This window comes from Sander lucioperca, chromosome 6 (genome assembly GCF_008315115.2).
Source record: "Sander lucioperca isolate FBNREF2018 chromosome 6, SLUC_FBN_1.2, whole genome shotgun sequence".
Taxonomy (NCBI): Eukaryota; Metazoa; Chordata; class Actinopteri; order Perciformes; family Percidae; genus Sander; species Sander lucioperca.
Genome location: NC_050178.1, coordinates 6606886 through 6634119, shown reverse-complemented (window position 1 = coordinate 6634119; position 27234 = coordinate 6606886). Strand labels below are relative to the sequence as shown.

The 27234-nt window shown below is 41.0% G+C and overlaps 1 protein-coding gene across 4 annotated transcripts in view; it reads left to right on the top strand.

Moving 5' to 3' along the window:
* megf6b (multiple EGF-like-domains 6b) overlaps positions 1-26498 on the top strand; it is a 66749-nt gene extending 40251 nt beyond the window's left edge. For 3 of the 4 annotated variants that reach the window (XM_036002456.1, XM_036002455.1, XM_031301631.2), the window contains exons 6-38: positions 4482-4604; positions 7168-7293; positions 7985-8107; positions 8735-8857; positions 8972-9109; positions 9750-9872; positions 10123-10245; positions 11265-11435; positions 12164-12295; positions 12436-12564; positions 12681-12809; positions 13052-13186; positions 13320-13454; positions 14067-14192; positions 14294-14425; positions 14824-14952; positions 15102-15233; positions 15712-15840; positions 15939-16067; positions 16393-16521; positions 16615-16743; positions 18139-18267; positions 18410-18538; positions 18921-19049; positions 19206-19337; positions 19444-19572; positions 19675-19803; positions 20894-21022; positions 21206-21334; positions 22285-22413; positions 22495-22623; positions 24679-24807; positions 25096-26498. In XM_036002456.1, coding sequence (XP_035858349.1) covers positions 4482-4604; positions 7168-7293; positions 7985-8107; positions 8735-8857; positions 8972-9109; positions 9750-9872; positions 10123-10245; positions 11265-11435; positions 12164-12295; positions 12436-12564; positions 12681-12809; positions 13052-13186; positions 13320-13454; positions 14067-14192; positions 14294-14425; positions 14824-14952; positions 15102-15233; positions 15712-15840; positions 15939-16067; positions 16393-16521; positions 16615-16743; positions 18139-18267; positions 18410-18538; positions 18921-19049; positions 19206-19337; positions 19444-19572; positions 19675-19803; positions 20894-21022; positions 21206-21334; positions 22285-22413; positions 22495-22623; positions 24679-24807; positions 25096-25166 — 4238 coding nt within the window. In that variant the 3' untranslated portion in view covers positions 25167-26498. Of the gene's footprint in view, positions 1-196; positions 567-4481; positions 4605-7167; positions 7294-7984; positions 8108-8734; positions 8858-8971; positions 9110-9749; positions 9873-10122; positions 10246-11264; positions 11436-12163; positions 12296-12435; positions 12565-12680; positions 12810-13051; positions 13187-13319; positions 13455-14066; positions 14193-14293; positions 14426-14823; positions 14953-15101; positions 15234-15711; positions 15841-15938; positions 16068-16392; positions 16522-16614; positions 16744-18138; positions 18268-18409; positions 18539-18920; positions 19050-19205; positions 19338-19443; positions 19573-19674; positions 19804-20893; positions 21023-21205; positions 21335-22284; positions 22414-22494; positions 22624-24678; positions 24808-25095 lie in introns of those variants that run through there. The other variant, XM_036002457.1, reaches the window with a different exon arrangement.
* Positions 26499-27234: the final 736 nt, after the last annotated feature.

Below are 27234 nucleotides of genomic sequence, written 5' to 3'. Positions count from 1 at the left end.
GGCTGGTAAAATGCAGAATTATTTATTTGTAGTTCATGCAGCACTGGATATGCCTCTAGTGTAAGAGAGTGTTTTTGGGTGAGGGTGATATTGAAGTGTGGGGAAAAGGGGGGAGAGAGGAGGATCTTTAATGTGATGGACATTTAGTTTTAGTAGATGGGAGGGTGAAAGAGGAGAGGGGGATGGAGAAAGGGAGAGCAAAATCAGGAGGCAGAGTGAATAAAATGTAGTTACCATGTTACATCAGACCAGGATTCAGCACCTGCAGAACTAGTCAGTCATTTTAATTTTGCATAGCTAATATGCTTAACAAACAATATGTTTAAAATGTTTAATTTTCTACAGTAAAAGTTTTACTTTTTTTAAGTTCTCTGTGAGGCATTACGTTTCACTTTCGACCATGACTTTGTCATCAGGGCAGCAGATTTTCTTTTTGGTGTTAATTGAAGCGATGGCATGTCTGACATCTGCTGCAAACTATCCACAGAGTTACTTTAGAAGGATTTGTTATAGGCCACACTGTTACCATGGATACCACGGCTACAACCATGGCTACCTGGCAGCAGGTAAGTGATAATTTCACAGCCAAAATGCATGAGTGTATTAATGATTCCACTCTGGGTCCATCCCGAGAGGAAAAGATTGTAAAACGCATTCATTTAACTGTTAATCATTGAAGTGAGTAACGCTGACATTTTATTTTACAACAAATTAATTTTATTCTTTTCAAAAAGTAGCAAATGCTACCATATACACTGCATAATGTTTCTTTTCAGAACATAGGCTCATTTAAAAAAAATATTATAAATAGATTTATAGTAGGACTTAATGCATAAGTAGGGAGGTATTTACTGTGGTCAGAGTATTTGTTCATGGCTCAGCCGGACTGGCTTATCAGTCCCCCTGATAATGTGTCTGCTGAACGCGCTGTCTGGCACTGCCCAGATAACTTTGTCTCTGATCAGAATAGAGGAGGATCGCTTTTACCAACAAAGATAGAGCACATTGAAAACATGAACTATAAATCATGAGTGATGCTTTGTAACGCTAACACAAACAGGGCTAGATACCAGCTACACTCTCGACAGATTATGTCAATATTATTATGACTGAATATTTCTTTTCATGTTTGGCAGGACTGGGCTCTGGGATGAATGCACAAGATGAAACATGTTTTACATTTGTAATTACCATATTGCCGATAATCCCTCTGATCTGCTGTATTACTTAGATGTCATTCTTGGAGATAAATTAGGCTGTTCAGAAATGATTTATCTTCTGCACACAATAAACAAATCACTTTTCGGAAATGGACCAAACTAGTTTTCCATAAAGACAACACTGTGCTGTAGGTGGCTGCGGGCAGAGAATGAATGTGTCTTCTGTAAAAGCCAAGTGCTGCGGAGGCTTTGGCTCTGAGCTTGGGTGCGGGGATCATGTTCTGGATGTGGAAACCAGGCTGGAGGGGCTTCACTGACTGTGCGCTGCAGTCGACCGAAGAACAGCAGCTCCACACTGCTGGATCCCATTTCATGAAAAACCAAACCAAAGGACGGCATGCAGCATGGATGGAAAAACGAAGGGACGGCTCCTGCCAGCTTTCCTGGACCAAGTGGAGCTGAAGTCTGGCAGCAGAAAGACAAAGAAGAGGAAAATTTAGAAGCTCATTTCTCCCCCAAACACTATATTTGAAGATGTCATTGGATATTATTGGGAGTAGATGGGTTCAGCATAAGGATATTCCTGTAATTTAGCTGTCTTGGGCAGTTTTTACTGGAACCATTAAGCAAGTACATGTTTGTCCCTTCCCATACACTGCACTTTTGTTCTTATCCTAATCATATCCTTGTTTTTATTATGAAGAGTAGAATCAGTGTTCCATGAATCCCATTAACAACCAAGATTTCATAATTTACAACACGGTGCTTCCTTTATCATGTTCTATAACATCAGGGTGTTTTGGGTCTTGTAAAGACCTGACTTATGGGAAAATAACAGGTCATATACTATTTGTGTGTACTTGTGTGTAACTGCGGGAACATGAAGACAGTGATGTGGTGGTGTGTAATGCGCATGATAAAGCTCAGATGCAGATTGTCCCGCTGCCTTCATCCCACACAGCGTGACACGAGCACGATGGAGGCTAAATTCACTCCTTATGTTACAGGGACTCTGATATTCATATTTGTTTCACCACTGGCCATGAGAAATACGACAGTAAAGCTGCTATAACCTATATTTTATTGTTAACAATGGATCAAATGAGTAATGTGAAAGGGTCTCTTGTAGTGATAAAGCCACAGAGAATTAGTGCTCCACCATGCAGTTCGCCTCAGCTCTAAGGAGGTTTGAGCATCTTTCAGCTCATTATTTTTTGTTTTGTGGCCCACAACTCTACTGTTATTAGTTTACTTTCATTGCTCTCAATTGGTAGAGACCAGAAACAGAGCTAAAAGAAGAACATTGGACTTACATTTGGCAGGTGGCCAGAAACACAATGCTAAATAAGTGCTAATGTTGCTCTGTATCTGCTGAATGTGTTAATATGCAACTGTTTTAATAGGTTTGCCAAATCTTAAACGCCAAAGGTTATGATGCCAACAAAATAATTTTGTAGCACCATGCAACTATATAACCTGACTCCGCCAGATGGATTTGCTCGGCATATCCATCTGGGAACTTTCCGTTGGAGAACCTTTGGGAAGGGGCGAAAATACTGGTTAGCTGATTGGATAAACCATCTGTCTATCACCACCTATGTTGGTGATAGACGAGCCAAATCAACCAATCAGATCAACGATATATCAAACTCTTGCCGAAACCAGTCGGAAGAAGAGCAAAAACATCTTTTCCTCCGAGGAAAGCCTCCAGTGCCGTTTTTTGCTCTTCTTTCAATGAAAGAATACTTTCTAATTCGGATAAAACTTGCGCAATAGCTACGCTCATCTCATCCGTGGAAGCCACCATGTTGTTTAGACTGAACAGTCGCTTCTCGTTGCGTCACACCTAAACCCGCCTCAAAACTAACGCTGATTGGTCGGTCGTTTGGCGAACGGCTCCAATCTATCGTATTCCAATCTATAGACAATTTAAACTTTGGACTGTGGGAGAAAACTGCCCTGAGAAGCGAAATATAAAGGCAACTGTATACATACATTTATTTGCAAATGAATCTTCCCACTGAGGGTGCAATACTGTCTATTTATGTTTTGGAGAGAGGGGGTTTGATGAATGTTGAGAAGTTATTTATAGGGGTTTGATTCTACTGATCTGTTTGATGCAATGTTTACAACACAGTGCCCGAAGACAAAATGTGTGGTAAGTGGTGAGACAGTACAAAACAACAAAAAAATAATCATGACAATAAAATAAAAGTAATATTCCCCCTTAGTAAATTTAATTATTTAACTAATTTATAAAATTAGCTCTTTTTCACTGGAGTTCCTTTTAATGCTTGAAATAGTTTCTTTCTGAAAATAGCTTCCTGTAGTCAGGACTGTGCTTAACAACATATTTCTCAACCAGACATTAAACTTGGGGCTGACTAATTGTCTTTTATGATGTGTTAGCTGTTTTTACAGACATGCAGCAGCCAAGAGACATTCACACTCACCTTTTTAATGTGTCACACCACTTTTTTGCGGCAAGCAACATTTCCAGTAACTTCACTGTGATCATTTTAGTAACGTTAAAGCAAACAGGTAACATGTCACTGGCCTGGGGGTGAGGTGGGTGCGACTTCATGTCCTATTTTTCTTGGTGGTGATGGCAGTAGATAGCCTGACAAGCCAGACCCACATCAAGATGCTGCAAATTACATTTGCTGCCGCTAGGGTGCGTCTAGATTTCTAGGCTAGGCAGTAGACGGGCTGTTAGAAGTCCAGAGCAGGGCTTCATAAATCAGCTCTGATCTCACAGGGGGTCTGCTGATGAACAATTTATGAGTCTTTGACCCCTAAAATAAGAAATGTTTAGGCAGACGGCTCATTTGAATCTCGTCACATGGCAAAACAGTCATGTTTTGCTCGCCAGCACTTTCCCAAACGTAGAACCCCCTTCTTTTATTTGTTTATAATCTCAACGCTCAAGCTGAGAGGAATGTGTATGTTTTGCATCCTCTGATTTTAAGTTCCCATATGTTTGCTGAACCCAAGGGACTTTGACAAGAAGCAAAAGAATTTAAATTTGGTTTTAAATGTTCAGTAGTTGTTACCACATGGGGGATTTGTTTGTTTGAGCTGTAATGCACTTGGAGAATACATTCCCTTCTCATCCATCATCCCCTTTCTTCTCCGAGTACATCTTTATCCTAAAATCTGTGTTAAATTCCTCCCTTAGCTTTGCAGATTATCTGGGCTTTACTCTTGGGACCAATATTTTTTCTCATAATGAGAGGATTTAGTCAAATTGCACTCATTTCTCTACCGTCCCTCTCCTTCTGCTTGATTCTGTCTTTTTCTTTTCTCCCTCCTTCCCTACAGATATCGATGAGTGCCAGGTCCATAATGGAGGCTGCCAGCACAGATGTGTTAACACCAGGGGCTCCTACTACTGTGAATGCCACCCAGGCTCTCGCTTGCATGTGGACGGCCGCACCTGCCTCGGTAAGGAACATTACAGCTACGTGGCAATGCCTAAATTGTATGAGCTGGAAAAACAGAAGTCACTGAAATAATACTTCTAACAGGGAGTTAGGTCTTCATTAGCATACTTTGACTAATGTTACAATACAAAAGCAATACAAAAGCTTGATTTGAGGTTTCATCCATCCTTCCGGTTAGAAACCGCTTTTTCAAAACTTATATTACACTGGTTCTGAAAAGTCTGAAAAAGTCTGAAAGTACTTCTTTCTACTGCGAGTATTATATTTTGGTCATTATTTTATTGAGGTTTAGCCACATATGCTTTTTGACATGGGCACTTCATCATTTAAACCACATCCATGGTGTTGCAGTAGGTGACCCCTTCGATTCTGACAAAAGCCCTATTGTGAGATGATTCTCTGTAACTCAGTGTGTTAAAACCATACAGAGTTACAGTCCCTTCAGTCAATATCTTGTAGTGGATTTCTGAGTGATTTAACTTCAACTTACATGTCCTGGAGCACAATTTGTACTAACGCTCCAACTAACTGCTATTTTTATTATTGATTAATCTGCAGATGACTTTATTGATTATTGGTTTGCCTATAGACTGAGTTGTGAAAATGTGAATTGTGAAAAATGACCATTACAATTTTCTAAAGTCCAAGGTGTTGTCATTAATTGCTTATGCATCTTGACCAACAATCCAAAACCCAAAAATATTCACTTTATGATGATCACTTCACAAGTTATCACATCTGAGAAGCTGGAACCAGTTAATTATTTGCACTTTTGCTTGAAAGATTTCTTACCCAATTAATTGTTAGTCAAAATAGTTGCCGATTGGGTTGCCCCTGTCTTACTGTCCCTGTTTCCTGTCATCTCTCTTATAAAGGCACAACATATTCTTGCTCTTTCTTTACTGTTCCTTTTCAATCTATAACCAGGCACATGTTCATATGACATTTTCTGTGGACCCTGAAGGACCCATCTTAGAAACCTGTCCCTGGGTAATTTGTTTAAACTTGTTTCATGATGCCTTAATCCCCTCCACTACTTAATCTTTCCTTATAAATATTTAATCAAAGATTCACCACCTATACATGTATAAGTACTTACAACTAAACAAAGTACCACAAATATTATGAGAGAATGTAGAAAACTGTGGGTTGATTTTATTATTTTAGTTGACCGTGGTGTCCCTAGGTCTGTTTTTGTTATGATTCAAACTTTTTCCTCCCTTAAATTCTGCTTGTGTGTTATTTTACCGCTCACATAAGCTTCATTTAAATTGTATAAACTTCATATAAATCTGCGTGTTATGCTGTCACTCTTGACCTCTGCTGTGTTTTTACGCAGTGTCTGTATGTTGTTTCTATCATGACAGATGCATTAGAATTGGGGGTTTCAGAAATAGCTGAGAAAAGAGTATAAACCTGGCACCAGTTTCTGCCGTCAGGAATGTATACAGTGTCCTGACATTTAGAGTGGAAATGATTATGTGTTTCTTGGCTTCATAAGGTGAAGTTGTTTCATTGTCTTATAGAGTAGACATTGTAGCGGGACCCAACTGTCCCTGCGAGGCCCTTGTGGGACAGCTGTGAAGAAATGACTGATTGCACTAATAATCATAGTGCACATCTGGACTGACTCCCAGGTGAAGCTTATCATGAGGCCACACTGTCTGGTGACAGTAGTGTTCAAATTGTGCAGAGGCAAGCTGCAAAAAGTGTGCATGTTCACAAATAGATCAAGTACTGAAATATTGCTTTCCATTTAACAAGTGAATACAAGTTTTTCATTTTTGCACTATGCACAGAATGACCACATACATACTGGTTAGAGGACAACACATACCAGTCAGCACAGAGTCAAAGGGAGAAAAAGAAGAGCATATGTTGTCAAATCAATTCAATCTCAGCTCTGCATGTCTTATCCAGCTCTTGATCTGCCAGCAGAGATCAGATGTATCCCACACACTTAGCGTGTGGCTGAATAATGTTTGAGCTGGATAGCTCTCTGCGGTTTGACATGTACTTGTGAATGGATGACTCTTGACTCCAGCCTTTGAGTATGAAAAACACCGACTTTAAAAACGCACGGCTGTTTGGCCTCTACCTGTTGTTTTCTCTGAAGGAATCGAGTCCAGGCCGTCTACCAGGGTTTCATCTGTTGCTATAAAGATGAGAAACCGAAACGGGGAAGATGATTGAGCTGGCTCTGCCCTCAATCTCATCAGCAGACGAGCATTGTCCACCAGAGATGTCCTGCCATTCAAATCTCTCTGTGATTTTTGGCTCTTTTATGGTGATGGATGTGTTGTGGCTCAGAGCAAAGCAGTTCTCTGTGGTATTCGCTGAGTGTAGGAATGTCAGTACAGCAGTCATGACCTCTGAGAAATATTCCTGTGGATGTGACACAGCAGTCAAATCAAAAGTCACAAAAACTAACTGCAGTTTGGATTTATGGCCGTTGATTTTTTTCTGGAAAGATGGTGGATCTTCTTGTTCTCTTTCTGTCCCTTCATTTAAATTCTCTGGCCTTTTGTCATGTCTCTCAGTTTTTCCTTTCTTTTCCTTTTCAGCTGTTCATTCATGTGCCATCAGCAACGGAGGATGTGAGCACTACTGTGTGCAGCAGTCTGCTGCTCATTTCCGCTGTCGCTGCAAGCCAAATTACGTGCTGGCAGAGGATGGCAAGCATTGTAAACGTGAGTACCCAAACTCTGGTGTAAGGCAACACTAAACACACATCAACACACACCACAAGATAGAAAAGAGAAATAATAAATGGAAAGAGTGCCAAAAAAACTGAGTACTTTGGAAGATTATGAAGGTGTGATTCTCAAGATTTGATCATAACATTAAAAACACATTTTCTGAATCTGGTGCCATTTGTAATTATCTGACAGAATGTCTGTGCTGGAGCATGATTAACTGTCTTGCATGGGATGAGACATTAAATTGGAGTGAATCACAGCAGTCTCCTATCATTGTTTTTTTCTCAAATTAGTATTTTGATATCCTTGCTTCTTTTAATATCTCCGATCTCTGGGGGTGGGAAATTATACATATATGTATTTTAAATGACTGTCTCTCAGATACTTTTCCTTTGTAATCGTTGGCTGGGAACGGCTTCCTCTAATTTTTGCAGAGCTGAAAATTCTCATCCCAGATGCTGGACATTCTTACACAAGTCAAACACACACAGCTATGCTGAGTGAACAAAAAAGAGATGAGGTGGAGGTGCAGGATGGCAGTATGAATTTAAAGCTCTCCACCTGCTCTGCATTAATATGTCAGTTTTACAGTCTGGTGCCTCCACAACTGCACCAGAAGTGTTCCCCAGATGACTGACACCAGTAGATTTATGTTTATGAGTGTGTGCTTTCTGTGTTGCAGTGCAGAATCCCTGTGCAGATCAGAATGGAGGCTGTATGCACGATTGTCGTGTTGATGGTGGGAAAGCTCACTGTGACTGTAAAGCTGGTTACATTCTGGCTGAAGATGGGAAAACATGTAAAGGTAAAGTCATCAGTAACAATAATAGTGACATTACAATGATTATTAACGTAGCTCATAGTTAATCAAGTGAAGAAAATATAAGGAGATACATATAGAAAATGATTCACAAAACAATATTGCCACATTTAGTAGCTGCTCATGAGCTTTTGGTCATATCACACAGTCATCCTCCTCAGCAGATGGAGTTTACCCAATTGTCAAGTAGATTAAAATTAAATTTTTCTGAGCACTTAGAGATGTATTGTCCAAATTGACTCAAAAGTCAAGTTTGAAGATTGGAAACAGCAGAGAAATTGAAATTTGAACTTCTACATTTCCATGTCAACTGGGAAAACTCTGTCAAAGACCGTGTGATACAGTTGATAGCTTCTAAACGGTCCCTGTCATGATTAAGACAAGTACAGCTTTTAATAAAAATAAGATTCAAAATTTGTAAGCAAATGTTTCCATAGTCGGTATTTACCAACACTGAGTTAAGTGTGTGTAAGATGGTTGTCAAGTGCAAACATGGATTTGATTTGTGAGAGTAATGAAATTTCCAAAACTTTTTCAAAACCTGTGCAAACCAGATGTATCCCTCCATTCATAGTGTTTATTGTTTTGTTTTGTTACATATTTCTGTTACAGATATTGATGAGTGTGAGACAGAACAGGCCAACTGTGCTCATGGCTGCCACAACACACTGGGCTCTTACGCCTGTGTGTGTAATGCTGCCTATGAGCTGGGATCTGATGGCAAACAGTGTTACAGTCAGTTTAAACCCTCTTAATATTATAACATGCATATAACCCTTATATTTAGCTGGTACAAGATAGTTGAGTCCTTTAATTAACACACATTATCTCACTGTGAATTTGTAAAAGAAATCGAGATGGAGATAGTGAACAGCTGCGAGAACAACAACGGAGGGTGTTCGCACCACTGCCAACATTCAACCAGTGGGCCTGTTTGCTCCTGTAACCATGGTTACAGACTAGACGACGACCTCAAAACCTGTGCTGGTAAGAAGCTGTAATGCACTTACATATACTTCAAAACATGCTTAAAACTAATTATAAAGCAGTGATGCTCATTACATCAGCACTCATTCACAGTAACTTTCCAGAAATGTCTTATTGAATTATTGGTGTTTTATGTATAGTAGATTAGTAAATTGGTGATTATGACTAATGACTAACTGCTATTACTGCAGAGGATAGCTCAGTTAGAGAAGATGATCACTCAGTTACAACTAGATAACAAAAAATCCAGAAAACAAAAGTCTAACAGTGCTCTAGACAGCCCCTGACATGCAGAACAAATATTTGTTTTAAAATACATGTTCTGCAAATAAAATAAAATCATCTTTTGGGAATTTGGGAGATCTGTAGGACTCTAATCTATTTTGCCAACATTCTCTTTTGGTCAGGAGGTGAAAAAGATTTTGAGTTTTTGGCGTTAGAATACAGAAGTGAATGTTTACTGATACAATGAGGAAAATATATACAAGTTGTTCAGCGCTATTATTCTCTACTTTGACCTTAATTGTCTGTAAAACCTGTTCAATTTACATGATCTCGTAAAATGTTTGTCAGAGAGCAGGGAAGCATATCGCTACAGTCGGTTCATAATTTTAGTCTCCCTGCTTGTTGTGTTTGGAAGACGTCGATGAGTGTGGAGAGCAGAGCTCCTGCTGTGAGCAGGACTGCACCAACTACCCCGGGGGTTATGAATGTTACTGCTCAGCAGGATACAGACTCAACTCAGACGGATGTAGCTGTGATGGTATGTTCAACCCTTAATCAAAATGTGGATGGCACTCATAGTTTTATGAGACTAAATATTTACCTCTGTTGAATTTGGGAGAGTTCCAGTTTGGCTGAAGACGTCAACACAAACGTACACAATGTTGTCTTTGTTCAAGTTGAACATTTACAGTAAAGTGAGAGCTGCTCGGTTAAATTCCTTTGGCTTCTCTCAACTTCTCTTGATGTAGCAAAAGTGTTTGAGTGTGTGTTGCGTCTGTGTTGTTTAGATGTAGACGAGTGTCTGGCTGCTAATGGCGGTTGTGATCACACATGCCAGAACAGCGCGGGTTCCTTTCAGTGTTTCTGCCACCGGGGTTACCGTCTGGACGAGGACCGGCAATCCTGCATCCGTGAGTATCAACATCAAAGAAAGTGGCCAAGTGGGAATCACACCAGAGACATGCCAAAGGAAAACCTGGCAAACTGTTGTTGTCATACTGCAAAAACATCCTGTGTACAGAGTCGTTCAGTCTAGACTGTGAGTGTTAAAGAGCAGGTTTTATGGAAAATAAGAATTGTTTAGACTTGGAGTGGATGCAGCTGTCCAAGTGTTCCATCAGTGAAAAAGGACTATACCACTAACAGCCTTTTTACTTAGAGCTGGGTATGGAGCACTAGAAAATAAAGTTTTGGTGAAGTTGAACTACCTTTCGTGGAGAAAATGTCTCTGATGTGCGTCATAGACATAGAGAATTTTTCATAAAACTAAGGAAATGTCCTGTCTTTAATATCTGTCTTTTCTTAGTTGATATCTGACAGAAAACCTACCAACGGGGGTGCGGGATTTCAGTTTTTAGCACTTTAAAAACAGATATTCTTGTATCAAAGTAGCATTATGTTGATATTAGTCAACCTAAGTCAAGTCAAGCTAATTCAATTAAATTCAACAACTTTATTAATCCCACAAGGGGCAATTAGATAAAAGCAGCTACAGACAACACACACACATACATACATAACATCACACAAGCCTACATATAGGTCTACACCCTAGAGAGTAGATAAATAATAATCAAAAAATTGATTTAACCATTTAAAAGTCGAATTGAAAAAGGGATAAAAGAATTACAGTGGCAATTAGTTTTAAAAGCAGCTAAGAAATGTGGTCATTTCTCTTTTTTTTTTTTTTTTTTTACTTTTTTCGTACTTGCTTAATAAACTATCACACTTGTTGCAAGAAAATTGTAAAGACAAGTCAGTCATCAAAATGGTGGATTTTTGTTCACGTTTTAAAAAAAGAGATTGATTTTAAGACAAAAAACTAAATGGTATACACTGTATTTTTATTGTAGTGTGTGTGTGTGTGTGTGTGTGTGTGTCTGTCTGTCTGTCTGTCTGTCTGTCTGTCTGTCTGTCTATCTCCCCACAGCACTAGAAGATGCAGTTGAGGCCCTGTCCAGCGGAGGTGCCATCGAGTTGCCTGTTATTCGACCCCTGCTCACCTTGATGCAGGACTACAACCAACCCCTGGAGCGCTATGACGACTATGAAGACGATGACGGGGAGCTGAAGGCCGAGAGTAACCTGGCAGAGAAATTTGGTGAGTTTTTACCCCCCAAAACCATTAACCACTCTTTATCATTAAGAGGAACCTGTTTCTGATTACCTGAGTTTGACACCCCCGGGAGGTGAAGCTGTCTGACAGACTCATTTAATGCAGGCAGGAACAGACCACATGGTGGGGGTTAATTACTGTGCTTCATGCTCCTAGACTGTTGGTACGTACTGTAACACCACAGCTCCTTTGGCAGGAATGCTGATGCTTATATGTCCTGGCAGCCCGTTACAGGAAGTCAAAGGCTCTGTTTTGCGTCTTCTAAAACTTACTTACTTTACTGAAGGTTGACAGGAATAACGCCTACAAAACAAATTTAGATACATTATTTTTGGGACCTGATGAATATTCGGCTGGGATTGAAACGTTGTTCATTCAAATACATTTGTGGTTTGGAGTCAGTGTGTGGACGTTACTTTTTTCATCAATTCTGATTTCCAATAGCCTTGAGCCTACATTTGATGTGTGTACTGTATAGCTAACTACCCTCCTCCTAACTTTACTAAGACTTGTAATAATCTCTGTCAACCTTGACATATTCATCAATAAAAAAAAATTCTGCCCTAAAAAGTCAGAGGCAGGTACCAAACTTTGAGTTTGTGAGCATCAAATGTCATGATTAGAGTTCACTGTGAACTGTCATGACTCAGGTAGATGTTGGTGCTAAAGAGCAGAGTGGACTTGAGTCTCATTCATTACCCTGTTGTTTCCAGTGTGTTTGGATGACACTTTCGGCAACGACTGCAGTTTGATTTGTGACGACTGTTCTAATGGAGGAAAGTGTAATCCTTGGAAAACTGGCTGTGATTGCCCCGACGGATGGACAGGCATCGTCTGCAACCAGAGTGAGGATTGGCTCAACATTTACAGACACTTTTGACACACAAACACATACACGTGTGCATACCGTCACTACTGTATCAAATTATAAAGTCAGTCTTGACAGATTAGCAGTGATAGACCCATTTATTTTTCAATCTCACAGCATGCCCCGGGACATATTTTGGTAAAAACTGCTCCTTCCCCTGTAAGTGTAAAAATGGTGCCAGCTGTGATCCGGTCACTGGGAGCTGCCGCTGTCCGCCTGGGGTCAGTGGGGACTTGTGCCAGGATGGTGAGTTGTCCACCTTTGTTGCAGACAAAACCATTTGTCATTTCAGTGAAAACATTTCATTCTCACCACAGGAGGTAGTTATCCAAAGTTTACTTTGAGTTGTTTCCTGTGTGCAGGCTGTCCCAAGGGCTTCTATGGGAAGCAGTGCAATAAGAAGTGTAATTGTGCCAATAATGGGCGCTGCCACCGGACCTACGGAGCCTGTCTATGTGATTCTGGACTCTACGGCCGCTTCTGCCACCTTCGTAAGTCCCACTGTTCCAACATTACCAGAGTCTCACCCTTGAACTCCCATATCAGGAACCCCAGATTATTAAAGCATTGATTGACAGACTCAGACTTTTACCTGCATTGCAAGTATCCATATACAATAAAAAAAAAGCTTGTAAATACTTGTGTTGTGGCTATAATTTTGATGTATCATATTTCTTTCTGTGCACCATCCTGTTGTGAAATAATCTCCTCCTCCTTGTTTCTTCTTCTTTAGCTTGTCCTAAGTGGACCTTTGGCCCCGGCTGCTCTGAGGAGTGTCAGTGTGTCCAGCAGAACACTCTGGAGTGTCACCGTCGCCATGGCACCTGTGTCTGTAAATCTGGTTACCAGGGCAACACCTGCAAGGAAGGTGAGCACACTGTGGCAATGCTCTGCTCATCAACACACGTTACTTACATTAACTGTATTAACTGTAAAACATTCTCTCATATTACAGTTGTCTTAACATGGTAAGTAAGTGCTTTGTCCTGTTCTGTCTCTAGAATGCAACCCAGGTACTTACGGAGCCGGCTGTGAGAAGAAGTGCGCCTGTCCACCAGGCGTGTCATGTGATCATGTGACCGGAGAGTGCCAACGAAAATGCCCTCCTGGTCATCATGGAGAGAACTGTGATCAGGGTAAGTGGCAGAGGACACCATCTCATCATGCTTTAAAGTGCTCATATTATGCTCATTTTCAGGTTCATAATGGTTTTTAGAGGTTGTACCAGAATAGGTTTATGTGTTTTAATTTTCAGAAAACACCATATATTTTTGTTGTACTGCATATTGCTGCAGCTCCTCTTTTCACCCTGTTTGTTGAGCTCTCTGTTTTAGCTACAGAGTGAGGCATCACACTTCTGTACCATCTTTGTTGGGAGTCGCACATGCGCAGTAAGTACTGCTAGCTTGTCAGTTGCAGTATGAGGGAGTGCCATGCTAGCAGCTAGGCGAGCATTATAACGTGTGTTACAAAGTGACGCATGTTCATCACGGAAGTAAATTCTGGACTACAATAGAGCTGTTTGGAGCAGTTTGTGAACAGTGTTTTCTCTGGAAGATGGTAAGTCCCTTTGGGGGTGGACTTTTGGCTTTTTCACTTTGTAAACCTATAACGTGCACAAAAAGACACAACACAACACAATAAAGGAAAGGGGAAAGCCAAAAAGCATAATATGAGCACTTTAAGACTTATTTGTTTTTTTGTCCTCCCATGTTGTGAGCAAGCCTCTCCTGTGTGTCCTGTGTCAGACTGTCCAGGGGGAAGGTTTGGAACAGGCTGCATACATCCTTGTAACTGCACCGGCGCCCCATGTGACAAAGTGACCGGACAATGCAAGTGTCCAGCGGGGACATCAGGAAAGCACTGTGAGAACTGTGAGTTTTTTTATTTACTTTTTTATATATATATATATATATATAACCACACAAACGTAACATAACAATCATACAAATACAAATGTGAATCTTTTTCACAGTGTGTCCGGAGGGTTCCTGGGGTCCAGGCTGCATAGAAACCTGCCCAGTTTGTGAGAATGGAGGCGTGTGTGACAAACACAACGGGTCATGTAACTGTCCTCCAGGGTTCATGGGCAGATTCTGCCAGAACTGTGAGTATCAGCAGTGTGCATTTTTGGTTTCCACAGCAACATGCATTAAACGGTCAATGAGCTGAGGAGGATGGCGGCACTGTGGAATATGGAACTCACACAGTGGTGCAGTTTGGACAAGAAATAGAGCAACATGTCAGAAAACAGAGGAGCAGTTTCTTCTCCAAGGTCATTAGCTAAAATCCTTTAGCTGCCTGAAAACCACCTTAGACATAATTCACTGGGAAGAACGAATATGATTCCATTCAAACAACCACTGGCTCTTAAAGCCTCATTTGACGGCTGAATCACAGAACCAAGCCTTTCATGGGAACTTGCTGTTCTCTCTTGCAATCCGGTGTAGTTGGTTCTGGTAGATTAGTCTTGATGGTTTAGATTAAATTTTTTTTCTTGTGCAGCATGCCCGAGTGGACGTTTCGGTCAAGGATGCCAAATGAAGTGTGTGTGCGAGAACAATGCACGCTGTGATCCGGTGAGTGGGCGGTGTACCTGCGCTCCTGGCTGGACTGGACACAACTGCAGGAAAGGTAACAGTGCTGGAAAACACTAGTTATCACCTAACATAAGCTTTTAACGCTGAAGAGAATTATGTAAGAACACTTATCGTATATATCTGACAGTAAAAGTAAAAGTCCCTTTTTATGTCTGACACTCAAATGTGATGTTTCTGTTGCAGCCTGTGATGCAGGGCACTGGGGGGCCGACTGCGCAGGAACATGTGACTGTAGAAACGGAGACAGTAGCTGTGACGCTGTGACAGGCCAGTGCAACTGTGAGGCTGGTTACACTGGAACACACTGCCACCAGAGTATGTAGTTATGTGTTAAAGCATTTAAAGACCACAGTGTTCAATCTTTTATGATATTAAGTTAATATGTGTACAATTTGTTTTTATGATCATAGCACTTTTAAGTTTTTGTTTGCATAAAAATGATATATACAGTTATACAGTTTTTGCATACCAGAAAGTCTTATTGACAAGAACACTATGGATCACTTGTGCTCACTTTTTTATCTTTCAGTCTGAGGGCTGAAATGTTAATAAAATGAGCGGGAAAAAACTGGTAGAGCATTTGTGTTGCTTTCAGCCCACTCTGCACAGTTTTATTCTTGGTGCTACAACCAGATGGTGCCAAAGTCACAATTTCAAACCCTAAATAAAGTTATTTCAGTTTTGTCTCTGTGGTAGAACTGTGTTATTTTACAACCAACCTTTATAAAACATGACATATATACATATCAGTAGTCTGTAAATCTAAGTTTTGTATGTGTGTATATTTCCTCAGAGTGCCCATCAGGTATGTTTGGTCTTGGTTGTCGCCATCGATGTCAGTGTGAGAACAAGGCGTTGTGCGACCATGTGAGCGGAGCTTGTACCTGCCAGGTGGGATGGACTGGAACCTTCTGTGAAAAGCGTAAGAGAAGTTCCTTCACATCACAAATGCAAATTCACCCACTGAATATGTATACATGATAGTAACGGGTAGTCTTTACATCTGTGTGTGCATTTCAGCGTGTCCTCAGGGTTTCTACGGACTGGACTGCCAGGAGAAATGTTTGTGTCTAAACGGAGGGAGCTGTGACCACGTCAGCGGAGTTTGTCTCTGTCCTGCTGGCTGGATCGGTCCGTTCTGCAACATGAGTGAGTGACAGGTGCACTTCAGAAAGTTATGAGGTTAACAATTGCTGGAATCACTCCAGTGTTATGAAAGATGGTTGGTATCAGGATATTTGTGTAGCAGCATCGAAGCACAGAGATCATCTTTGTAACGCTGATTCACAGTGGAACAAAAACACGCTTGGTTTCAGAGTTATTTGGGAAAACCCAGCCCAGTCACACATGAGAAAGCACCTACTTGATGTTCCCCATGCTATGGCCTGTATCACTTACCAGACACTGGAATTTCCACTTTTGATCAGCAAAGTTCATCAAGAGGTAATGATATTGTTGGTCCCTCTCCTGGCAGCATGCCCGACTGGTTTCTATGGGGAGGGATGTAACCAAAGCTGTAGCTGCCGTAACGATGGCATCTGCCACCCGGCCAGTGGGCTGTGTGTGTGCATGACGGGCTGGACCGGACCCAACTGCACAGAAGGTGAGTGAACATAACACAGAGCAAGGTAATCATCTATATGACAGGTAAATAAGGGGGTCACAAGATGGTTTTGTCCATGCATTTTTCTACCAGAATGCCCTGCAGGGTTTTATGGAGCAGACTGTCGGCAGCGCTGCTTGTGTCAGAATGGAGCCACCTGTAACAAGACCAATGGAAAATGTACATGTGCCAGTGGATGGATGGGCACAGCCTGTGAACGGGGTAAGACTCAGAGATGCTGTGAGTAAGAGTCTCCATATGTGTGCCCACAAAACCAGTATCAGATGAATCATTTTAAGGAAAATTCTTATTTATTACAACTTGGGGCTTATTCTTGTACATTTTGCTGTCATTTATAATAATATACTCAGATCTGGGAACACTGACATTGCTACGGCAAAGACTGACGGGGCAAGAAACATATGATCAGACAGGTTGATAAGAAAGGCCAATCATTTTATTATATTTTTTTTAAACACACATTGTCGCTTCCAAATAAGTTTGGCTAACGTGGGAGTTTGGTTAAAACGTATATTATTGTCTTACTGCAGGTGGTTCTTGCCTTGTCAGACTTGTTTTTTAGAAATAGTGCCAGAAATTGTGATTTTTGACTATACAGTTAAATCAATCACACATTTCTCTCTAAACTCTCACTTTGACATGCTCGTAGGGCTGGACGATAAACAGAATTTAGCGAATTACAAACATCTTTTACCGACCTAAACTTATTCCTATCACAATTTTCAATAAACATCAGTAGCTACCACAACTAATGACATCTAACCAGAAGTTCAACGAACCAGTCAGCCAACAGACCGGCATCTTTAACTCATCATACTGGAATTAAGCAGGACAAATACCAGAATTAAGCCAAAATCAGAAAACTAATACACACACTGAGGTATAAACATTTATCGTTATGAGGAGAATCTAACCATTCACCTTGCATTTTGCTTTAGGTTGTTTGGCCCAGCTCTAAAAACTTCTGAACTGAATTCAGCCTCATCTTGCAAAGCCATAATGATGTTGGTCAGTCTGGACAGAAATGTAGAAGAATAACATTACCTGAACCCTGAAGTAAACATTTAAAACACTTGCCTGTGGTTGTTTTACTGTCTCAGAAAATCAATCTGCTGCCTTAGCTCATTTGTTTTTGCCTACAGTCTGGTTATTTGCTGGCAGAGTTTGTTTCTGCACCACAGACGGGTCTGCTCTGTAAAAGTCTCTGTCGACCCGGCAATGACATTCCTGCTCGTTCTCCCTCTGAGCTCCACATCACACACTATCCTCCCTCTGTGCCTGTTACAACCTTTCCCTGTCGAGCCGTGCCAGGCCCAGCCCCCTCCTCATGCTCAGGAAACCTCTAATCCTGTCCCTGGAATGTCTTTACCCTCTAAACTCTGTGGCTACTACCTCTGATTGCCAACTACATACTCTGTCCAACTATAAATTATTGAAAAAAAGAAAAAGAAAAACATGTTGCAGCCCTCAGCAGAAATATAACAACGCATGTTTCCCTGTCATAAATAGTTCACATCATGGTGTGTCTGTTTTCTTTCTCTTGTCTTGTCTTATGTGTGTGTTTCTGCTTGTGCGTGCTGCTGTATGTTTACACAGAGTGTGTGGCGGGCAGGTTCGGGGAGGACTGCCAGCAGCAGTGTGAATGTGAAAACGGCGGCCAGTGTGACAGACAGACCGGACAGTGCAGCTGCAGCGCCGGCTGGATCGGAGAGCGCTGTGAGAAAGGTGAGCCAGTGAGTCTGGCAAAACTAATGAACCAACAGAAACGTTGACCTCATGGGAACTGCTGCACTTTGGAAACTGTTGGACTGGCAATATTGTGTATTTTTGTTAATCATAACCTCTAATTTGCACCTTCTCGGCTTAGCATGTGAACCAGGCCTGTATGGTGCCGGCTGTGAGGAGAGATGTCAGTGTGTGCACGGGGCATCATGTCACCATGTCACTGGAGAATGTCAGTGTCCACCAGGGTGGAGAGGAAAGCACTGTGACAAAGGTACAAGCCTGCAGTTAAAGACACTGTGGTGCTCTTGCAACCCCTGCTGGACGGAGTTTGTCCTGTTATTTGATAATGAACTTGTTACGTTTGTCACAAACTCTGGGATTTATTACAGTGTTCAGGATGTTGTTCAGATTGTAAAGCCTTTTGAGGCAAATTTACAATTTTGGGCTTTATTTGTCAGGGATCTCTTACATAACATTACTCATTAAGGAAAACATTATAAACCCCCACAAAAATTACAGACTGGTCAACAAGTAGGATTAGAGATAGGGATAAAAGGGAAATGTGCAGAATTAAGTTATTATTATTATTATTAATTCTTTCCAAGTTATAGCTATAAACATCTCCATATTGTTTCCACTTTGTTTCCTTACAGCATGTTTGCCGGGCATGTACGGCAAGGGTTGCATGCAGCGCTGCGGCTGTTCTCAGGGCACGTCCTGCCATCACGTCTCTGGAGACTGCGGCTGTCCTCCTGGATTCACGGGGAACGGGTGTGAGCAGAGTGAGTGCTGCAGGACCAGCTTCTGCCTCCAGTCCATTTAGAAAATGAAGACGCTTTGTTTTGTTTTGCTTTTAAAACACATTGAATGACAAATTTATGATGCATCAGAAAGCAAGAACATCTCTAACTGTACATGTGAACCTCTCCCTCTATCAGCTTGTCTTCCAGGAACATTTGGACAGAACTGTAACCAGGTCTGCCAGTGCTCAGAGACAAACCAGCTCTGCCACCCGGTGTCTGGATCATGTTACTGCGCTCCAGGTTTCCATGGCCCCAAATGTGACCAAAGTACGTAAGAAGGCATATTCACACCTCCTTAGACATATATTACATTCCACTGAAGTAAAAGCCTTGTAAAAGTACTCATTCTCTGCTGTTTCAATTAAATGTTCAGTTTGTGGAGAGGGTCGTTATGGTCCAAACTGTAAAAGCGAGTGCCAGTGTGAAAACGGAGGGAGGTGCATTCCTTCCACTGGAGCATGTGAATGTCCAGCAGGATTTATAGGAGCACGCTGCAACATCAGTGAGTCCATCTGAAACTGCGCTGGTGACAGTGTGAATGAATAAGTAATAAATGACAGTATGGGATGACAAGTATCTGGTGTGTGTGTCTCGATGTTGACAGCGTGTCCAGCCGGGCGTTACGGAGTTGACTGTGCTCGGGTGACGCTGTGTGGAGACGGAGCCCAGAATGACCCAATCACCGGTCGCTGTGAGTGCATCCCTGGACGAAGAGGAGAGGACTGTGGACATGGTGAGTTTCTAGAACTGTTGATACAATTTGAAGTGCTGCAAAAACCTGCACCTGAATATTCTATTTTACACACAAAGCCACCTGCCCCACCATCAATGTGTGCTTAGCGGTGAAAGCTTTTGCCTCCCATACAGCGGAACACCGGTTCGATTCCTCTTTTTGTGACCAGCGTGCATGTTCAAGACAAATGCATTTTCTTGTTCAATAATTTAGACAGTGAACAAAAATCAACTAAGGATATGACATGCAAAATAATTGTAGTAAAGGAAACGGGGCTGAGTCAGACCAGAGCAAGTTAAGTCTGAAATGTATCCTTACAGTACGTTTGTCTGTGTAATTTTTCTGTCACTAATTTTGTCCTAGTCAATTTTACGTACAGTATAGTGTAAGAGTAGGGTTCATGGCACAAGACCATAAAGTGCTTATAGACACACTAAATACAATGTATTTGGACAGATGTTATGTGTAACATTGTGCTTCTGTAGTAGCTAATATCAAGTCCACCACCACAAAGTGTGTGTCTCACTCAGTGAACTTTAGAAATTGCTTCAAACATCATCAGTCAGTCATATATTTGTTAGCAGTTTCAAAGAGAGCTTTGAACGTCACTCACTGCTTCTGAGTAGTGAACCGGTCCTTGATGCACAGTTATTAGATGTAACATAACTACACGACTAACACGCCATCTCTGTTTTATCTGTGACCTCTTGACTTGTGACTTGTGACGTGTGTGAACAACCTCAGATCTCTACAAAGAGGCCCTGTGATCATTTCAGTATAAACTCCTCTGTGCAGGTTTCTATTACTGCCATCCAGACTCTGTGCTTACTGAGATGGATTATGTGAGTCGGGCAATTTTCATGTCTGTATAAGTTGTTTTTCTTACTGTACAAAAATGAAGGGCAGCAAATGACTCCTTCTGAAGGGAGGAAAACAAGCACTGATATCTGCAAGTGGACTTAAAGTTTACAGACAACAGCAAAGAGTATTTTAATGAAGAAAAAAACAACTTTTTGTCTTTTTGTTCTGTTTTAAACATGAAGCAGAATGTTTTCTGCAGTTTAATGTGAGAGTGTGTTTTCTGCCTCAGGCTGCACGCCAGGCTGGTTTGGGGCGGACTGTGTCCAACGCTGTAACTGCAGTAATGGCGGAGTGTGTGACTCTGCGACCGGCAATTGTACTTGCGGTCTGGGCTGGACTGGTTCACACTGCAATAAAGGTGACACACACTTTTATTTGTTTGTTAATGCAGTCACGCTGATTGTTGTAACCTGCTTCTGATCATTATCGCATACATGATCTGCTGTAGAATGCAAAATGTAAACATAGTGTTACAGTAAGTCATGAGGTTGATTGTGCTTCTTCTTTTTGACTGTCTTCCTTTTATTGGTCTGTCTCCCAGAATGTCCTGTGGGCAGATTTGGTGCCAACTGCCAGCTGAAATGTAACTGTCAAAATAACAGCACTTGTGACAGAGTGACAGGGACGTGTCAGTGTGTTCCAGGCTACTATGGACATCTGTGTGAACACGGTGAGAACTGAACAGATAAACACACAGAGTGAGTGTCTTAAAGGATGAAACCCATTTAAGAAAACAAAAACATTAACTGATTCTAATAAGTTTTGTCTGTGTCCCTAAAACATGAGATATCTTATTCCTCTTTGCCATAGAGTTCCATTGTTGTTACAAAATATTAAAAACACATCAATGAGCCACACCATTACACTAAGTGACATTTCCCTTTTATTACAATGAAAATGGGCGCTGTAGTTTATTTTGAGTCAATCCCACATTCACCGTCATGCTGCTGGAGATACTCACTAAATCACCAAATGTCTATTAATCCACGACTGAAAATAGGCCTCAACAAATGCAGTAAATACTCCTGTTTGAATAGCGTTTAAAAACTACAGTGCCCAGCTGTTTTGGAAAATGATCTAGTCTTTTTAATAAAAATATACATTTGTGATGTTGCATGTTACATTGTCAGTGGGAAGAAATAGGCTTAGGGATAAGGGCAAAACATATTTAGAAACACATGGTTTGTTTTGATTTTTTCATGGGATTTGTTGACAATAGTAAAGCTATAGAATACCCCCAGTCTTATCCTTTAAATAATTAAATATCATTGTGATACACAAATACACAAGAAGGCCAAAAAAACAGTAATGATCTCCCAGTGTGACTAATAGGGTTCATATTTGCACCTGTCTTGACAAATTTTATTATATTTGGAATATAGTGGAGTAGAAGTATACAGTAACATAAAATATAAATACTCAAGTAAAGTAAAAGTACAGTACTTACTTTCCACCACTCTTCGATACCCAGTCATCTTAAAAGAACAAACAGGAAAACTAAAGCTTTCACTCTTGAGGGGTCAGAGTTAAACCCTGGGGTTATATTCATTTATCCATCCAGTGAGAACATTTGAAATCATAAAGGTTGGCTTTAAGTCTCTTGACAACCCTCGTCCTCAGCCTGTCCTCCTGGTCTGCACGGCCCGCTGTGCCAGCTGCAGTGTGACTGCATGAACGGAGCTTCCTGTCACCCAGCGTCGGGCCAGTGCATCTGTCCTCCAGGATACCACGGAGCTCGCTGTCACAGAGGTCAGCCAAATCACTGCTGATTATCACAATATAATAACAGGATTACTGGAATTTCTTGCCCTAATGTTTTTCCTCTCTCAGTGTGTGAACAGGGTACCTACGGTCATGGCTGTGCCAAGCTGTGCGACTGTGAGGACGATGCTCCGTGTGATCCTGGGACAGGAAGATGCCTCTGCTCCTCAGGGAAGACTGGACTCAGATGTGACATTGGTAATCTTTTAGCCTTTTTCTGACTTTAAAGCAGCCATATTATGCTCATTTTCAGGTTCATACTTGTATTTTAAGGTTGTACCAGAATAGGTTTACATGGTTTAATTTTCAAAAAACACCATATTTTTGTTGTACTGCAGTGCTCTCTCTCACTGCTGCAGATCCTCTTTTCAGCTGGTCTCTGGTTTCTTCTTCTTCTTCTGTACTATCTTTGATTGCACTGCACATGCTCAGTAGCTCAGGTGTAGATCATGTCAGTTAGCTAGCTCCATAGACAGTAAAAGAAAGGCTGTTTCTACAACTTCAGTTACAAGGCAGGATTAGCTGGGAGACTTCTAAATGAGGGCGCACATGTAAGTAGTTCTTTTGTAGATTATGGTGAACTTGTGTGTGTTGTAGCAGTGCTTTGCTAGGTAGCATGCTAGCGTTAGCATTACCATGCTGACGCTACGAGCTAATGGTTGCGTTTAGCCTGCTCGTTTCGGCTTGTGACGTCATAAGCCTTGCCGATTTTGAACAGCTCACCCAGAGACTGAAGGCAGGACACATTCAGAAACCGTATCTCACTCTAAACAGCATGGATGGATTTTTTTCAAAGTTTGTATGTGTGTGGAAGCACCAGAGACACAACATAACAACCCAAATCCTAGAAAAAGTGATTTTTTTCATAATATGGGCACTTTAAGAATGTGCATCCAGTGATATGCAGACCAGTGTGTCCAGCAAATGTATTTAAGAGTTGCTTGTTAAGAGTAAGGCTTCTTGGTTTTCTAAATTGGGCAGTTTATGCCCAGGGGGTTGAAGGAGGAATTAAACTTTAAGCCATTTTTGTAAAGTCTATTACATTATAGTTGAGGAAAAAAATGGAAATGTAGTTAGGATGGATGTGTTAAAATGCTCATATTATGCTCATTTTCAGGTTCGTAATTGTATTTAGAGGTTGTACCAGAATAGGATTATATGGTTTAATTTTCAAAAAACACCATATAGTTGTTGTACTGCACATTGCTGCAGCTCCTCTTTTCACCCTGTGTGTTGAGCTCTCTGTTTTAGCTACAGAGTGAGGCATCACACTTCTGTTCCATCTTTGTTGGGAGTCGCACATGCGCAGTAGCTAGGTAAGGACTACTACCCAGACAGAAGCAGAGTATGAGGACGTGCCACGCTAGCAGCTAGGTGAGCATCATAACGTGTGTTACAAAGTGACGCACGTTCGTCACGGAAGTAAAGGCTGGACTACAACAGAACTGTTTGGAGCAATTTGTGAACAGTGTTTGCTCTGGAAAATTCTAAGTGCCTTTGGGGTGGACTTTGGGCTTTTTCACTTTGTAAACCTATAACGTACACAAAAAACATATATAACAAAATTAAGGAAAGGGAAAAAGCCAAAAAGCATAATATGAGCACTTTAAGGTAAACCTCAGGTTGACTTTGAAATTAGTCAGTTATCCATTAAAATAAGTTTGAAAGAACCAACATGGCATCATGAAAGAACAGGTTCAAAGAGATCAGAATTTACTGCTTTGGGTTAAGATGAAAGATTGTTTTAGCTAAAGTACAATATTTAGAAAAGTTGCATGTATGTTTTGTTATTGGTTATTGATATACCTCTTACACATTTCTGTATCCACTAGTTAATATTCTATTGTGTAAAAACAATTTAAAAATGTTTTTTTTTTTTAAATTGAGTGTCTTGGTCACATGACTAATCAATGGACTGTGTATAAATGAAACAAACAACAACCTCTGACACGACACTGATAAAGGCAATTTAGCCAAAAACGTTTGTTGCGATGAATCATCTATCCTTTAGCATGCAGAAGGTGGTGACTTGCCCACCATTTTACAGGAATAGCTTGACATTTTGGGAAATCCACTTTTTATCAGAGCTAGATGAGAAGATCAGTACCACGCTCCTGTCACAGTGGTATTAATCTTCTCATCTCTCTGCTAGGAAGCGAATATGCATATTTCACAAAACATCAAACGATTGTTTTCAAAGTACATTGATCTGTGTAGTTTTATTAAACTGTGTGTAATTGTGTTTTGTGTCAGACTGCAGAGCGAATCGTTACGGGCCAGACTGTGCAGAGACCTGCGAGTGTGACAACGGGTCGCAGTGCGACCGACGCAACGGCCGCTGTGCCTGCCTGCACAGCTGGATCGGACTCTCTTGTCAAGAAGGTGCAGTGATGACAAACTGACACACATGCATCCCTGCTGTGTGAACAGTTATCTCAATTCATTATTACATCCAGATGGACAGCAGGTGACAGGCTTTGCAGACTCGAGTCAGACCAGAAGTGACATTTCAGCTGACTTTGTGAAATAAGAGAAAATAACGTTAAAGTGCTGACAGCGTTCGCTTCCTGCAGAGACTGCACTTTCTCTTTGGTGTCATCTTTGTTCTGATCAAATATGTGTGTGTGTGCGCGCTGAGGTGGACTCACAGCTCTGTGTGTGTTTCCTCAGGTGGACCTCCGCGCCTCACCTATGGCAGCAGCAGCAGCAGAGGAAACTCGCAGCGCGAGAACGCGTTATAGCACCGCCATCTAACTGGAAGACTCGACTGGGACAGATCAGCCACGTTTTACTGAAGTGACTCAAGTGAGTGAAAGCTTGTGACAGGAAGTTGTAGCAAGCAGCTGGAAGACCTTCATGGAAATAGACTCTCCAATGAGAACTGCAGTTTCATGTTTGGACCTGAGCTGGATGATACTTATTTTGTGTGTGTGTGCCAAAGTGTCCTTTGAACTGTCAGCCTGACCTGCCACAGTGGTACTTTGTGATTTTCTTGCGGTCAAAGTGGAACGGCAAACATTTTAGTCTTTAGGATTAAAATCGCTCCCGGAAGAGATTGTGGTTGCGTTCACTGCACTTTTGGTAGGTTGTGGTTAATATTTTGTCCTCGAAATAGCTTTTGCAGGTACTGTGTATAAAATTGTCTAATTTTGCTGGATACGATGGAATCTCTGCCGCTCAGTTTTTGAAACCACATTTCATAATTTGCCAGTACTATGAAGTTGTTTTTCAATCTATACAATATGAAGTACTAACCTCAGTCCGATGGTGCTCTATTGTACAGTGCAACAAAGACTATAATGATCTTTAGACCTATTACATGGCCTTGTTGAATACTCGATTCTGATTGGTCAGAGCTCATACCGCAGATCACAGAGGGGGCGAGAGGGTGGAGGACATGATGATCGCTAACTGCGCTAATGGCAACAGTGCAAAAAGAGTTAGCTCCAAGTTTAGTTCAATCACCGTGGCGACCTGGCTTCTGCCGGAGAGCGGTGCTCATCAGTGGTAAAGTTAACCATCTGGACCAGGACGAAAGGCGTTATTAGCGGGTAACCTCTGTATAAGTAACAGTGTAATACGCTGTGTAATACGCTGTGTAATAAGAGGGATAAGGCTGATTCAAGACCCCTCTGACTCCTGCATCAACCTGTCAGGGTTCTAATTTGCAATAATGACCGGCTCACTCTACATTATCCCTTACATATCACAGCAAAGCACATTCCTGTTGACTAAATATGCCTTAATGGACAGCTGAAATTATACAGTTCAATGTGAGTCACTAAAGATTACACATTCATTTGCACCTTCTTTAAGGTTAAGAGTATAGGCTATATAAAATGTTTCTTTTGAATTGTGTATAAATTTCTTTTGAATTGTGTATAAATTGCTTCATATTTATATTTCTCACAGTTGTATACAATTGAATATACCACAAGTTTAAAATGCATTCTTTGTTTTCCACTGGAGAAGAGAGACTTTGCAGCTCTGCCAAATCTACAGTCCAATACACAACCCAAAATTATATTTCACACTTGAATGCCAATAAAGACAGACACATTTGGTTTGTTTACCATTCTTATTTATCATTATTTCATTTTCACTGAAGATCTAAGCTGTACATCCTGTCTAAATTCAGATTCAAGCACAGTGCAGATAGCAACGCCTGCAAAGAAAATTAATAAAGGAAAAGAGAAAAGGCAGAGGTGATCACAACCAGAAATATAGTATATACAAAGGTCAAACTATGTACATGAGATACCAGGCTCTCACTACATCATCTTCAGAGTGAAGTCAGTCCACCATTGCATTCACTTCAGAGCATTCCTCAAAAAATGCATTACAGTAGTACACAAAGAAATTGCTTCATTTTGTCTCTCAAAATCGATACAATACTGACAGGAAAAATGCAGCATGATGAAAAAAATAAAAAAGTTATTTGGATTTTTTCTACTGCATTAAAGGCTAAAACATAAAAATATATTATCTGTATCACCTAGAACCTTCTGTAAAATAAGCTCTATCCATCTGTGGGTCTGGTTTCTTTTCTCAACTAGTCATTACAATGTTAGCAAATATGAAGAAACTAGGACCTCTTAAAGCATGAATTTCTCAACAGGCGAGGGCACCAGGTAACTACATTACAGCCTTAAAACAGAGTTTATTTCTACAATGTGCAGAAACCTATCAACGCCACAAGATCTTTGTTGGGCAGGTCAGCACGATGTGAAATAACACTGATGGTTAAAACAAAACGCATTTAAAGGGCAAGTTTGACATTTTGGAAAATGCAATTATCCCTTTCTTTGC